The following is a 14,852-nucleotide window of genomic DNA, read 5'->3' on the forward strand; positions in this document are numbered from 1 at the left end:
CATTCTGATTTAACTACAAAGCCTCAAGATAAATACCAAGCGATGCTTTGAATAGCAGATGCTTTTGGAACCCATCCAGATTACAAAATTATCTGGACCAAGCTATAGCTGTTACTAGATGTCTCGAGGGAAGCCTTCTAGCTAGGACTTGTGGACATAACATCTTTAAATAACCCTGCCTAATTAAGGCTTTCCCCCCGTGTTATTTGGGAATCAGGTGATACATAGTAGATGTAGCCCATCAATCTATTGGGAAGGGGAGGAGAGGAGTGGGGAGCAGAGCGATTCACTATAGTAAAGAAGAGATTCACATGTTCTCTAAACAAAACATAGATTTAACTGTGGAACAGAGAGGCAAGGATCAAGAATAAATTTGTCCTTGTTATCTGAACTGTTCTCACCTTGCTTGACAGGTAGTTTTCTCGTTCCTTAGTTCAGTTTGTCACTGAGGATTTTCATTACAATAGGCATTCTTCCACCTATTACCTGGGACTAATGAGAGTCCTAGCAGTGCTCAGGACAATGCAGAATAGATTTTTTTTTCACTTATTCCATTCAATTATACTGACCGATCTAGTTTTTACTGTCCAAATGACCATATAAGAAACTCACCTCTGCTTATTTTTTAAAGAAATGCTAAGAAGGAGCTAAGGAATTATGAATAGCGCTGAAGTGGGGGGGGGGGAGTTTGCTGCTGCTTCTGGACATTGTTGCCAGTGTCAAATGGTGTGTGTGTGTGTGTGTGTGTGTGTGTGTGTGTGTGTTTTTTTACAATTGCTTCAAAAGTGCTCAGCTATTCAGAAAGCATTGTCCTCCCTCTGAATTTAATAGTTTATGCCCTTGGTGATGTCACTATACTACCAAATTTGACCGGCTTAGTCAAATGCTGTGTGACATCATCTCATTGCTGTATGAACCCCCATTGTCTAGAATTGCTATATTACTGATCCAGGAAAATGTTGCTGCTGTATAATTAGTAGAAAAATGTGGTGCCAAAGCAGCAGCAAATAGGGGAACTAATGGCAATGAACCGGGTTGATAAAAGGTGAGCATTCACAATTCACACACTAAGAGCCTTATCAGGAAATAATAATAATAATAATAATAATAATAATAATAATAATAATAATAATAACAACAACAACAACAACAACAACAACAACAACAACAACAACAATAATTTATTTCTACACTGTCCATTATATTTCTGCTTCCCCCCCTCTATTCAGGAAAGCACAACTTTTGACTTGAAAATCAAAATGAGAGAATAATTGGAAAACTTTAGTTATGACTGAGTTGGAAATAGGGACATGTCTGGTCATCCAGCTTTTGAAGGAGGACTGGAGCTATCTTAAGGGGTAGAGCAGGTTTACTCCCTGCTTCTCATTCCCCACCATGCATGTGGGACAGACATCATCTGATCCAGCCCACATATCTGACATTAGATGGAAAGGACCAAAGCCCATTGGTAGGGTATCTGTTTTGCATGTAGAAGGTTCAAGGTTCAATCCCTGGTATCTCCAGGTAGGGCTGGGTGTCATCGTCCGTCCCCCCTGACAGAAACCCTGGAGATCAGCTGCCAGTCAGGGTAGACGGTGCTGAACTGTATGGACCCAGTGGTCTGACTCGGTGTAAGGCAGCTTCCTGCATTCCTAATATGTGAGCAGGTCATAAATTCCCAGTGACAGGAAATTCATTTAATACTTCACTGTTAACATGCAAATTCATTTCATACAACTGCGTGCATATCAGGGGAAGGATGGACAAATAAACAACAATGCACAATTAGACTTTTCAGATCGGAAACAGGGAGGGATTTTCCAGATTGTGACTAATATCCACACGCTCAAATTATTTGACATATCTTGTATCTTTGCAATTGTCCCCCTGGGAACGACGTGATTGGTTTCATCTCGTGTGCCTTAATTTGCTTTCCTAGCAGACTGTGGCTTTGCATCTTTGTGACCTGACCCACATAATAGCATGAGCAAATTAGAGTTTTGTTTGGCTTGATTATTTCATTCAGTCATTTTCTCCTCGGTGCATTTGGTCATTCTGCTCAATGAGTGCCCATGAGAACGTTGCTTGTAAACTCCGAGATCAAGTTGTAACCAGAATTATTGTTCCCATCACTTCCCGTGTGGGAATCTCCCCCTATATTTTACCTGTAGAATCTGTCCTTATATAACATGAAAACCAATCCACTGAGAAAAGGTAAAACCTAGCCACTCTTGTAGGTTCTGTTATTTGTTACTCTTCTCTCACAGAGGAGTATATCGTATATTAAGGAAAATGCCTGTCCATCTTTCCCCAGAGATTCCTTCTTGCCGCCTTTATGTTTGCTGTGTTCTGTTTTTCCTATCGAGTTGTTTCTTGACAGTTTTGATACTATCTGAGATTGAGAGACAATTATATTTATTCTTTCTTAGCTGCTATGTCTGCATTTTCCACCCAGTGACTTACTTTTAAAGTGCTGCTGCCATGCTGGAGTGGTCTTTAAGCTGATACTGTGCACAGCAGTGCATATCTCTACAATAAATTTCTCTCAATCTATGCCCCGCCAGACACCCATCTCTTTACTCTGCTTCTGTAAGTGGAGGAGCCTGCCTGTACTGTAAGATACCATTAATCCATTCTTGAGCAACACAGCATGAGTGACATCTCCGCACAGTCAGATTAATTGTTTTAGTCCTTGTTTTAAGGCCAGGATGTCCAATTCAGAGACGGCCTCCAGCTTGCAGCCTGCAAGGTATCTTCAGGGCTGATGGGCAAGGGTGGGAATTAAAGTAGCATAAGAGCTCTTCACCTGTCTGTTTTCCTCGTTACAGATTACAGTTTTGAATGGCTGCTGCAGCCACTCGGAGGAGCTGATTGATGTCTCATTGTGTTTTCAATTTTTGTCTCCCTCTCTTTCTCTTTAAGAGTAAAAAGGACCGTATGAAGGCTTGGATAAGGGCACGCCTCCCCACCTGGTGCAAAGAAAGAGATTCCTGGTCTATCTACATCTTTGCTCCTCAGTCTAAGTAAGGCAACTTAGTGTGATTGATAACGCTGTGGCAGGCAGGGCTCCAGGATTCTGTGCTCAAATAAATATTTGCAGAGCATGGCAGTTGTAGAATTCCCGCAGACTTAACAGTTGCAAGGGGAACCGGAAAAAATGTTGCCAGCTGAAAGATTTGAACTTGTGCTAATGTCCAATGGCAGCCAGCACCCAGCACCTCTTGAAATCAATTATTACATTGTGTAACATTAGCTGCTGGCCGTCAATGCTAACAACATTGTGGAGGGGCAGTGGGTGGTATCCAATTAATACTTGTTTCATCAGTGCAAGGATTTCTGCTTGTGCAACAAAATAGATTCTGAGGTTTCTCCAAACGCTCCAGAGCAGATTTGGGCAGTGTTTGTGGCACTAACAGGGAACTTCTATTGTATAAGCAGAAATCCTTGCACTGGCATAATGAGTTAGTTGGATACCGCCCTCTAGCTCAAAGGTAGAGCACTTGTTTTACATGTGGAAGATGCCCTGATCTCTGGCAACTCCAGTTAAAAGGATCAGGTACCAAGTGATGGGACCCTGGAAAACTCCTACCTGTCAGAGTAGATCATTCTGGCAAGAGTGTGTTCCTTTAACATTCATTCATATAGCCAGAAATAACAGCAAGAGAAACTAAAGTGATTACATGCAGGGATTAGTGTTTGCAGACCAAAACATTTGCTTTAACAAAAACAATTATAATTTTTGCTGCAGTTGCTATTAACAAGTCCATCTTAAGTGTGACTATTTTCTGCTTTCTACTCAATAAACCCTCACGGTGTTGTTGTTTTATAAGTCAACTAGTAAGGAATTCTGCATTAGATAGATGCAAGGTCTCCTCCCTACAGTACCTCTGTAGCATCAGCCATACATTTTGGAAGTGGTAGCAGTAGTGATTTTAATGTGATTTCAGTAAGTATAATTGTTTGAATACCACCCCTTATTTTTACTTTGCCCATTGGCCTCTCCTACTCTCAGTTGCTACCCTATCTTCACTTGTACACCTGAAAGATTTGCTTTTTGAATGTGTAAGGGTAAGAATTACACTTCCTGACCTCAGAAAACACACCAAAAAAAGAAACACACACACAAAAAAACATTTCTGCATGGTTGGTTAATCTGGCCATGTCTTTGACTAGGCAAGTCTAGAGCAGTGGTGCATTCAGGCACACGGTGGGCAGCCTCTTCTGCAGTAAGTCATTCAGCAGCACACACTACACATCAGGAGCTCATTAATAATCCTATTGCACCCAGTGCAGAAACACTGCCAAACTGATTAGCCATCTCCAGCAGAGGCCAAGTAGAAGGGAGTCCAGGCGAGAGTGGTGAACTGTACAGAGCCACAGCGGACAGCCTCCTCTATGAACTCACAAGAGCTATTCATTGATTCATTGACTGATTGATTGGTACATTCCTTGTGGCACACTAGCAGTTTTCTCAGGCATGTAATTTTGGGATGATAATAATAAGGTATAACAAACAACTAAAAAAAAAGTGTGATGTTCCCAACAGGAGATCTTTCTGAGAGTGAGATGCCTTGAAATAAGCTTTGCTGGGAAAAGTTTGAGGGAAAAACTATGCCAACAAATCTCTGTTCCTGAACAATTTGAAATATCTGCAGTTATATTCTAATGAAAGAAATGCGTAAGAGTGGGGATTCAGTTTCCCAAGAGTGGGGCTGGGGCAGAGGGGATTGTTTCAGACATTTGGTTTAGAAAGAAATGGCAGTCTGCATGCTTAAGGCTTGCGATGACAATTCCTAAGTCGTCTTTTCCTCTTCCCTTTCCTAGATTCCGTGTGATATGCAATAAAATAATTACTCACAAGATGTTTGATCATGTTGTCTTGGTAATCATCTTTCTGAATTGCATCACCATTGCGATGGAACGTCCCAAAATTGAGCCACACAGTGCTGTGAGTAGTCGCCAAGCCTCATTGCTTCCTGATGGTTACCAATTGCTGAGCAAATCAAGCTGTATTCTTAGCAATGTCTGCTCTTGCCTTCAGTCTCTTTAGCCATGGTGTTGGGAGGGGGCTAATCTCAGCTGGTTAAAGGTGAATGCATGCATTTAAGTTAAAATACTGGGTCTTGTACTAGTTTTACCAAGCGATCAAAGCACCTGTGGGCAATCACCTCAGCACACCCTCTCTCTTTGGTGATCTAGAGATGATTCTATTTCATGAACAGCCTGAAGTCTGCTGCAGTTTCCTTGTAGCTTTTGCAACATCACGAAAAAGTAACACTGGAAGAATGAATACAGTTCCTCAAGGAGAAAACTTCCTTTTTCAACATCACTTGCAGAATTTTGCTTTATGCAACCTTAAGAGGCTTGTGGCACCATAAAGCCTTTCACTGACTAGAGCCCACTTCACTGGATGCATCACTCTGATTGAATTGTCACAGGAAGTACTTTCTGCATTCTATTGCCATATGTCTCTAGCTTTAACTTAGTTATGTACATATTTTCCCCCTTACACAGTATGTATATATAATTACATACCTAATGTAAAGGAGTGCCTCTCCCTTTATGAACATGGCCATGAAATTTGTAGGAGAGACCTTTTTGGAGATCCATATATATTGGTATATAAGACGACAACTCAAGATAGGGCCTTTTCTGTAGTGGCACCCAACCTATATGGAACTCCCTCCCATCAGAAATGTATCTGGTGTCTACTTTGTATGGAATTTGATGCCAAATGAAGACATACCTCTTCAGGGCACTTGGTAGTGCTTGATCAGTGTTGCCCAACTGTAATGGCAGAACTGCTTTCTGCTGTTGGCATAGGATAGATTTTTGTACTAGTTCTAACACATTGTGTTTTGCAGCTTTTGTAGCTACATAATAAATATTTATTAATATTTTATTATTGACTTAATTAAATGCAGAATAGTTATTGATAACTTCATTGTTTATGACAAAGGACATAATTTAAATTTATTGTATGAATAAATGAATCAAAATAAAGATTACACTCCATGCATCTGATGAGGTGGGTTCTAGTTCACGGAATCATTTGCTGTAATAAAAATGTATTGGTCTTCAATGCACAAGACTCTTTGTTGCCCTTCTAATATGACTGTTTCACACATTTAAAGGGATGAGTGTTTTCAAATACTCATACTTTGCTTCACTTCTGCTATTCCTCCACGTGTTGAGAAATTCATGGCAGCCTTCCTAAGATAAGCTTTTTTAAGAGGAGAGGGGGCTAGAGACATCATGTCATCCTAATAATATGTTTCCACCCCTCACCGTACAAATGTACATATTTGAGCAGGCATTATGGGGTCACAGAAGCAAGCACACAAGCAGTGCTAGTATCTAAGCAACATTGGCACTAAACTTCTACTTTCAGTGCTAAGGTAAAACTGCCTTCAATTCCCTCCTTGGCAAATCCTGTTCGTCGGCTGCCTGGCACATCTGGCCATTACAGATGCACAGCTGACCTCCAGATTTGCATTTATGTGGAACTTGCTGCTGCTTGTCCTGCTGCCATGCTCTGCTCTTGGGTTTAAGCATTGTAGTTTATAACAGAAGACACTGGCTGTGTCTTTATCACTGGCTGTGGCTTATTCTTTTTTTAGTTCTTCACCTGCATGCTGTTACTTTGAGCAATAAATGCCCCTTCCCAGCAGTGGGTGCAAAGGGGCTTTCCTTGCTTTTGCCCCGTCAAGCTGTCTTTTATTCCACTCTGCAATATCCAAGAGCAACAGCCATGTGCCAAAGACATCAAAGTAAGAACACCCCCCCTTTTTTTTTCTTTTTTGGCATCCTATTTCCCAAGGCAGAATCGGCTTGTTTTAATACTTGACACAGCTATGGCATCTGTCACAGTTTTCTTCTTCAATAAACATTCAGACGCTTTTGCTTTCTTGGTGTAATGTTGGGTTTTGGTCCTTTCCATCTGTTCTGCATTGGCATTTATTGGGGAGGCACAGCACAAAGGAAGGAAAGGAATAGCTCTTTTTTGCATTTCTTTTTCTCCTCTTTGTTTTGATAGGAACAAACATCTTCATTCTGGTTCCCTGCAACATTTGTTTTGATAGATTTGCATAATTGGTTTTTTTTCCAATCAGATCTTCATATCAACAGTGTGTGTGTGTCTGTCTGTCAATCAGATTCTAACCAGATAAAGCACATTAAACTGACAGTTCTATTATTTTATTTCAGTTTCTTACCGCCTGATCCTATGCATGTTTGCTTGGACATAGCCCCACTGAATTCAATGGGATTGCATCCTGGTGAGCATGCTTAGGATTTGCAGCTTCAGAGAGGCAAAAAGAGGGGCTGATAAACAAAACACACAACCGTTGGGGGGCTTCTGTAACATTGTCAAATGCTATTCAGGCTGCACCCCTCTAGAATCATCTTTCCTTAGCTTCAGATGAGAGCTGAAAGCAAAGAGTATTTTTCAGATGGTCAAATCCATTCAAATTACTGAAATTCAAACCATCAAGGAATTGGTGTCAGTTTCAGACATCTTATTTGGGCTATATTGAATTAAAAACAGACTATACCGGTAAATTCAAACTTGGCAAGTTAGATTAAATGCACCCATTTGAATGCTCTGGAGTTCTATTAAATTTGAATATGAAATGATAGTTTTAGTTATTGAAATGCTTTAAAGTCAAAGTACCGGCAACTGAAATTTCTGGGTTTGGAATTGAAGCCATCCATACAACTTAACGGCATGTTTGGCTGATGAACAAATGAAAGGTTTTATTGTCATGGACGAATGTCTGTTAGGAGTCCAACTGGTGTCACAAAACAAGCAAGAGGTTAAAATAAATTTTCGGTTTTCATACCCAAACCACCAGGGCCAGATATTTTGCTACCTGGAGCAAAGGATAAGATGGCGCCCCTCCCAATTCCACAACCAAAAGCCAGATAAATTGATTGTTGAATCTTACTTTTAACACCGGTGAGCAGATAACATCTACTACCACACTGGAGAGTAGCATGGCAGCGTAGCTGGTCCAGAACAGATCATGTAGCAACAGAACAAAATAGCTCGAGGCTCAGGAAGGAAAGTCACAAGATGATAATGCTTCCCCAGGGCAGCTGCCACCTTAGGCTGTTGCCTCACCCTGCCTAATGATAGGGCCAGCCCTACAACCCATGTTGATGAAGCTACCACAAAGGGTGTCATTTCAAAACACATTGCAGTTAGTCATTAGAAGCAGCTGCATCAAAAACTAGTCCTACCCTGGAGATCAAGCTTTCAGACCCAAGACATTCCAGTGTTAAGGCTGTGAGCATCATTCCTTATGGAGCCAAAACAGCACTGCTCAGCTCACACACAGGAGGGAAGTTATCAGCAGGATTGGTGAGGAGAAAACCCAAAGCTTGCCGTAGTACAAAAATCTTTAAAGGGAGTGAAGACTCTGAAGACTCAGCAGCATGCGCAGTGGGCACAGAATGCTGACCGGAGTGGGGTGGGCAGACAGTGGGAAGGGAGAATAGAATGGAACAGAGCGGCTGTAATCCTAATCAGGAGTACTACAGCATTTTGAAGCAATTCCACCCTGTGTTCCGCTAAAGTTCTCTCTTTTCTGGGTCACAAAATCTGCGTCCCATAGATTTCAAGGAACTACCTCCAGATGTGTGCCTTTGTAGCTTAGCCACTTCACACCGACTAAGATTTCCATAACTGGTAAAGCACATAATTTTGTTTTAAATGATTGCGTGACCCACAAAGAACTGTGGCATGAAAACAAATTTAAGTTTCTGCTTTTTCTTTTCTTTCTTTTTACTTCCCCTCCCCCCACCCACAGAAACTGAACATGTGTGTTAGTTAGTTAATAAAATGTGCTCTTCATTAAGGCTGGGAGTTTTCAAACTTTTGTCAAATGGGGCTTCACATGAATCCCTTTCCAACTATTAAAGTAAAAACGCTCTTTTAATGAGCGAGCAATCATTGACACTGTTCTCCATTAACTTGCTTTATAAAACAATTCTTACATGAGTGATTTGGATAGGGCGAGAGCTATTTTGAGCTTGTGGGCCATTATTAACTTTCAGATGCTTTTCTTTAAAAAAAACCCCTCTATTGCATGTTGTCAGGGAGGTTATTGGGAAACAAACCGACATCTGGTTTGGTTGAATTTAGCAATTGTTCTTTGCATGCAGGACCTATGAAAGAATTAGCTGTTTTAAGAGTAAATAGTCATAGGATTTCAAAATGGTGCCTGCCAGCACGCAGAATTCAGAAGAAACCACTCAATACCAAACAGGCAGCAGCAGGCAGTGAAGTGGGACATCAGTGCTGACCAGGCCTCCAGTCGCCCATATCGCTGCTATATACAGGACTGAAAGCAGGAGGGATGAGGCATTGGTGAGGTTAGCATGGTGCAGATGCACTGGTGGAGCCAATCTGGTGTTCCCACCGTATTATTCACTCTGTGCCAACCTCACAACCACCTTGTCCCTCCCCATCTCTGTCCTGGTACGCAGAAGCTATGAGGGCAGCTGGAGGCCAGGTGGGTGCCATTGCCCCATTGCCTCCATCCACTACTGAACAGAGGTCTTTTAACTGGCATTTTATTTTAGGGGGGGAATAAGGTGGCCCAGGTACAAAAGAGGACAGGGGTGTGTGTGGCTCCTGCAGCTTCAGTGGTTGTGGAGAAGAGGGAATTTCAGTGGGTGTGACTTCCCCTCCTGAGCAAGGGCTTAGATCTGGGGGACACAGGAAATGTGAGGATAAAAGATGGGCATGGAAAAAGATTTTGAAGTGGGGCTGGTGTTGATCAGAAGTGTCAAGTAGAGCAACCAGGAAGATTAAATGGGAAACAGGGGGTGGGGTGGGGTGGGGTGGGGTGGAGAAAGACATGCCCCTGAAGCTGAGGAACAGAGAAGCAGATGAAACTTTTGCTCAGAATTGGTTCTCAAGTTCATGGAGGATAAGGCTGTCCATGGCTACTAGCCATGATGGCTATGTTGGGTCTCCACTGTTGAAAGCAGTGTTGTTGGATAGTACAAGTTGGGAGATCGCTGTTTCACTGAGGCCCTTCTTGCTGGCTTCCTGTAGGCATTTTAATGGCCACTGTAAGAACAGGATGCTGGTCTAGATGCGCCTCTTCTTGTGTTATGTGTAGACTAGCAGGGTTCTTCTTATGTGCAGAAGGATAGTCTTTGAATTCAAGTGTGAGAAAACTGAATAAATTTTGGATTAAAAGTGACCAGCTCAGACAGGATAGAAGAGAGCTAGACCATGAATCATGGGCTTGCAAAGGATTTCAGTAGTCCTCTACATTGGTGTTGGGAGTGGGGGGCAGTGTAAAACCCCCTAAAGGAAGTCGGGGCTCATATACTAACTTCTCCATGGAACACACTTCTTGCCTAGAAACCAAAATAGATATTACTTGAGCTTCAGTTGTCTCTAACAATTATTCTTTGCCTTCCAGAGATGTGGATTTTCTAACCGCCTCAAGCCGGTTCTCTTGCTGTCCCAGATCCAGCCAGCCTGTCACCGCAGTGGGGGAGGGAGGGAGCACTGCCTCTAGACAATGTGCAGTCCCTTTCTGAGAATTCTCTCTGTGGTCTGCAGAGATTACACTCTAAAATTGCTGCATGCTTCACGCGAAGGAGTCTAATATTCCAAACCTTTTCTGACTGCTATTAATATTTTATCTGCAGCCCTTAAAGCAGGACCTTATCCAGTCCTCCAGCAGCTCGTCTGCATGGCATGCTTGCTGACCTTGTAGAGACCCATCTTTTGTGCAGTACATTGAAGAAGGCAGGGAATGTTTTCCTGGTGAAGAAACTTGTGTGGTCACAGCAGGAACCTGCAAGATTTGATTAATTACAGAGGCCAGCCTGGAAAAGTGGCTATTAACTGATTCCCGAGTCATTCTCCACACATCACGATCTATCATGTTTTGAGTTTTGAACAGCATTCTTATCTTAGAGGCCTCGTCTTCTCCCTCAGCATAATCAGAGATTGCAAAGAGATTAGTCTGAAGTGTGATGTCTTTAATTATTATCGTTGCAAAGTCTCGTTTCCACTAGCTGCTTCTGTGATCATTTGTGAATGTGATCCAGAGAGGATCCTTAGCCACCCCTGGGGAACCTATGGACTTCGGCTAAGCTATAGGGATGTCAGGTTAGGCTTGGATTTCCCAGGTACCCTTTGGGAAAATGTGGAGCATAATGACTGGAGGTTTTTATGAAAAATGAATTAGATAAGGACTGTAATGCAGTGGTATGTAATAGCTAAATGCTAACAAGCTTTGGGTGCTGTGTTGAGCTTCCCAACACCAACATAGCCATTAAGGTGTACCTTGCATAAGTAATAGCTTTTGGTACTATCCTGTTTCCGAATATTCAGGGTTCGGCATTTCGCACTGGGGAGGTAGAGACCACCAAAAGGGATATATATAATTCCCCTGAAGGTCACAGACAACTTGAGGCAACTATATCAGCCTTCCCCTACCTGGTGCCTTCCTAATGTTTTGAAGTTCAGCTCCCATCATCTCTTACCATGCTGGCTACCGTGGAAGAGAGAGTTGGAATACAAAACATCTGAGGGAGTGGTACCAGGTCTGAGGAAGACTGAATTAGAGTATGGACGAGGTTTGTTTCTGTGTTCATTGCTAATTGAGGTTCAGCTGTGTACATTGCTGGAAATGAGTAGGTTGGCCTCACGTGTTCAAAGGTAACCTAAGTATGGGCCCTGGGTTGATACTGCTTGAAACTTGCATTGTTTTTATTTGTTTCATTTCATATCACTCCTATAATTTCCTTTCAACCTGTGCATTTGTAAATTAGCAGATAAATTAGCAGATAGTAGATAAATAGATGATAGATAGATAGATGATAGATAGATAGATAGATAGATAGATAGATAGATAGATGATATATAGATATAGATATATAGAGATAGATAGATATATTAATGAAAGCACAAAAATCTGTTTCTGTTCTCACTGCGTTAACTTTCCTGAACTATACCTTAAATGTACAGAAAGGAAGAAAATTCACAGGACTTGGGTCAAAAGAAAAAGGATACTCACACATCTTTCAGATTCCCTTCACACATGTGGATTAGGAAATCCAGCTCTACACGAACAGCAGGCATAGAGGAAACTGAGGTGGATAGCTGTGGTAATGTGACAGATAGGAGGGTGGGATCTAGATTTTCCTCCCCTTGCAAGAACTGCTTTGCATGCCTACCTCCAGAAAGCCGGTGCTCAGCTTGTTTGTAAAGCAAGGATGGTACCAAGACTCTCAGCAATGTATTTAATATGTCCTGAACTCACAACAGCCCCACACAACACACACTATTTCTGGTGCCTTCCACTTTCTGTCAGGCACTTCCATGTATTCTGGAATTCTTAGTACAAGTAAAAAGATGCCACTGCTCATTCTAGGAATATAGAGAAAGCTGTGAGATTGTACTGCGGGAAAATGATTTGCAGTGCATATCCCACCTCAATGTATAAGAGAGCCAGCAGCTGTCCATGGTACTAACACAGATAAACGTGCATGAGAAAAAGCAAAGGGGTGTTCACGAAATTAAATGTTATCCTGTACATATTTGGACTTGTTTCTTCTTTGATAGCAAACGTTGTGGGTATTTCTGTATGAAAGCAAGAAACCATTTAGCAGCTCCCAGGTATGTAAATATTCACAGCTTGGCAAATGAGATTAAAGTATTGCATCTCTCTCTCTCTCTTTTTAAATAGGAACGAATTTTCCTCACACTCTCCAACTATATTTTCACAGCAATCTTCCTGGCTGAAATGACCATCAAGGTAAATTACCCTTTGGCCTTTTGGCCTCATCCTGAACCCTCATGAAACACATCTTTCCTACCTACTGAACTCATTTCATCAGTATAAGCTCTATGCCAGTATGCACATGTCCTATGAAAACGGGCTTCCCTACTGGGACATCCCAGCATGCACATTCAAAACCTCTGAGAGTGTTTGGAACTCATATGCACTCATTGAGTTCTAAACAATTAAGCTACATGTTTGTAGCAGCTAATAGAGCAAGAATAGAAACCAGTGGTGCTACAGATGGTGCTGGACTACAGTTTCCACCATCCCTTTTCCTTGGCTATGCTTTCCTGGTCTGATGGGAATTGGAATCCAACAACATGGGGAGCCACAAGTTCCCCATCCCTGTTAACAGAGGTTGGCTAGTGGAATGTGTACTCCCATCTGTTGACCTCATGAACCACAGAACTGAGACCCTGTGCAGCAGCTTGCCATGTAACCTAAATCAAGACCAAGCACATTCCACAAGGGCTCATTTTCGACATCTGAGTTTGTATCTGCTATATGCTCTTTTAAGAGATTTACCATTCAGACCTGCTTGCCTCTGAAAAGACCAGAGTTTTAAATTCTCGGCTGACGCTTTCTAACTTGCTGGGAATTGGTGGGGATGTCACCCTTTCCCACCAGTGTGTAGGAATAAATGCTTCCAACAAATCTAGCGTGTGTGAAATTAGCAACCTCTCAAATGTTTCATTTTAGATGTTGTTGTGACCTTGTTGCACCTGAAAATTGTTTGAAAGCCTTGTGGCTCGGGATAGCATATGGTCAGCAGCTTCCAACCATTTATATCTGCAGTCAGCTGTAAGAAAATATTAATCATGTGTGCCATTCTTTTATGTAATTTCTATACATTATTGCAGACACTTTTGCACAATTGGGTTTTAACTGCATTAAAAATACATCAGCTGTTAAAGGCACAATCTGGGATGTTTCTGCATAGTTATTTTTTACGAACCTTACATTATAACACTTTGCAGGATTGGCTTAGTTGTGTTTCTATAACTGGGAAGCCAATGCATTTGCAGTCTCATATCTGTAAATAATGCATTCAACATATTGACTCAATTAGTCATCTTTTGTTGCAATTTTGACATCTTGACAGGTGGTGGCGTTAGGCTTGTGCTTTGGTGAGAAGGCATACTTGAGAAGTAGTTGGAATGTGCTGGACGGGGTGTTGGTTCTCATCTCAGTGGCTGACATCCTGGTTTCGATGGTTTCCGATAGCGGCACAAAAATCCTTGGAATGCTAAGAGTCTTGAGGCTACTGCGAACTCTCAGACCATTAAGGTAAGGAAACTACAGAGGGTTATGTAGGATGGTCAAATGTTGTTGGGCTGGGTGTGGGGAAATGATGAATCCAGTGTGTCATGGAAAGAAATAAGGGTGCTCTTAAAGAAATATGGAGTGGAAGGACACCTATACTGGGGGAACATACCATTAAATGTTTGCAGATGAAATCTGTACTTGAGAGAGCGCCACAGGCCTCAGCAGAGATGCTAGAGGCACAGCACACTGCTTCAGGATGCTATGTTCAGTGACCTTTGGCAAAAGCAGTCTGTTGCTCATGCTAAATAATAAATTGAATTTGTATGAAAAGAAACTGTCTGTCTCACAGTGGATACACATGACCAAATATCTGGGCTTTTTTGTTTAATTGATAGTCCTTTCCTTATGTTGTCAACTGCCCTGTGATCATTGTAAATAATTGTGACAGTTTTACTGTAAATAAAATAATTTCAGACAAGTCTCCAGTTAATAATAATAATAATAATAATAATAATAATCTTTAGCATACACCTGAAAGAGTAGTTTGTTGGATAATGCCTTTGATCAGATGGTAGTGGTGGATGCAAGGCTAAAAGTAGGAGCTCTTAGGGTCCTTTACCATCAAATGTAGTAGCCAAGCAGGGTTGTAAAGGAAGAAGTGGTCTCTCAAATAGCTGGGTCCCAAGTTGTTTAGGCAGTGTAAACAAGTAACAACACCGTGAACCTGCCTGCTGGTATACAAACAGCCAGTGCAGCTGCTTCAACAAAAGT

The 14,852-nt window shown here is 41.8% G+C and overlaps 1 protein-coding gene across 4 annotated transcripts in view; it reads left to right on the forward strand.

Moving 5' to 3' along the window:
• The window catches only part of CACNA1G (calcium voltage-gated channel subunit alpha1 G), a 323,416-nt gene that overhangs the window by 246,539 nt on the left and 62,025 nt on the right, over positions 1-14,852 (forward strand). For all 4 annotated transcript variants that reach the window (XM_083598000.1, XM_083597998.1, XM_083597999.1 and 1 more), the window contains 4 exons: positions 2,923-3,023; positions 4,825-4,948; positions 12,720-12,788; positions 13,918-14,102. In XM_083598000.1, the coding sequence (XP_083454126.1) occupies positions 2,923-3,023; positions 4,825-4,948; positions 12,720-12,788; positions 13,918-14,102 (479 nt within the window). The remainder of the gene's footprint in view (positions 1-2,922; positions 3,024-4,824; positions 4,949-12,719; positions 12,789-13,917; positions 14,103-14,852) is intronic.

Source organism: Podarcis filfolensis (genome assembly GCF_964270895.1).
Source record: "Podarcis filfolensis genome assembly, chromosome: 2".
Lineage (NCBI taxonomy): Eukaryota > Metazoa > Chordata > Lepidosauria > Squamata > Lacertidae > Podarcis > Podarcis filfolensis.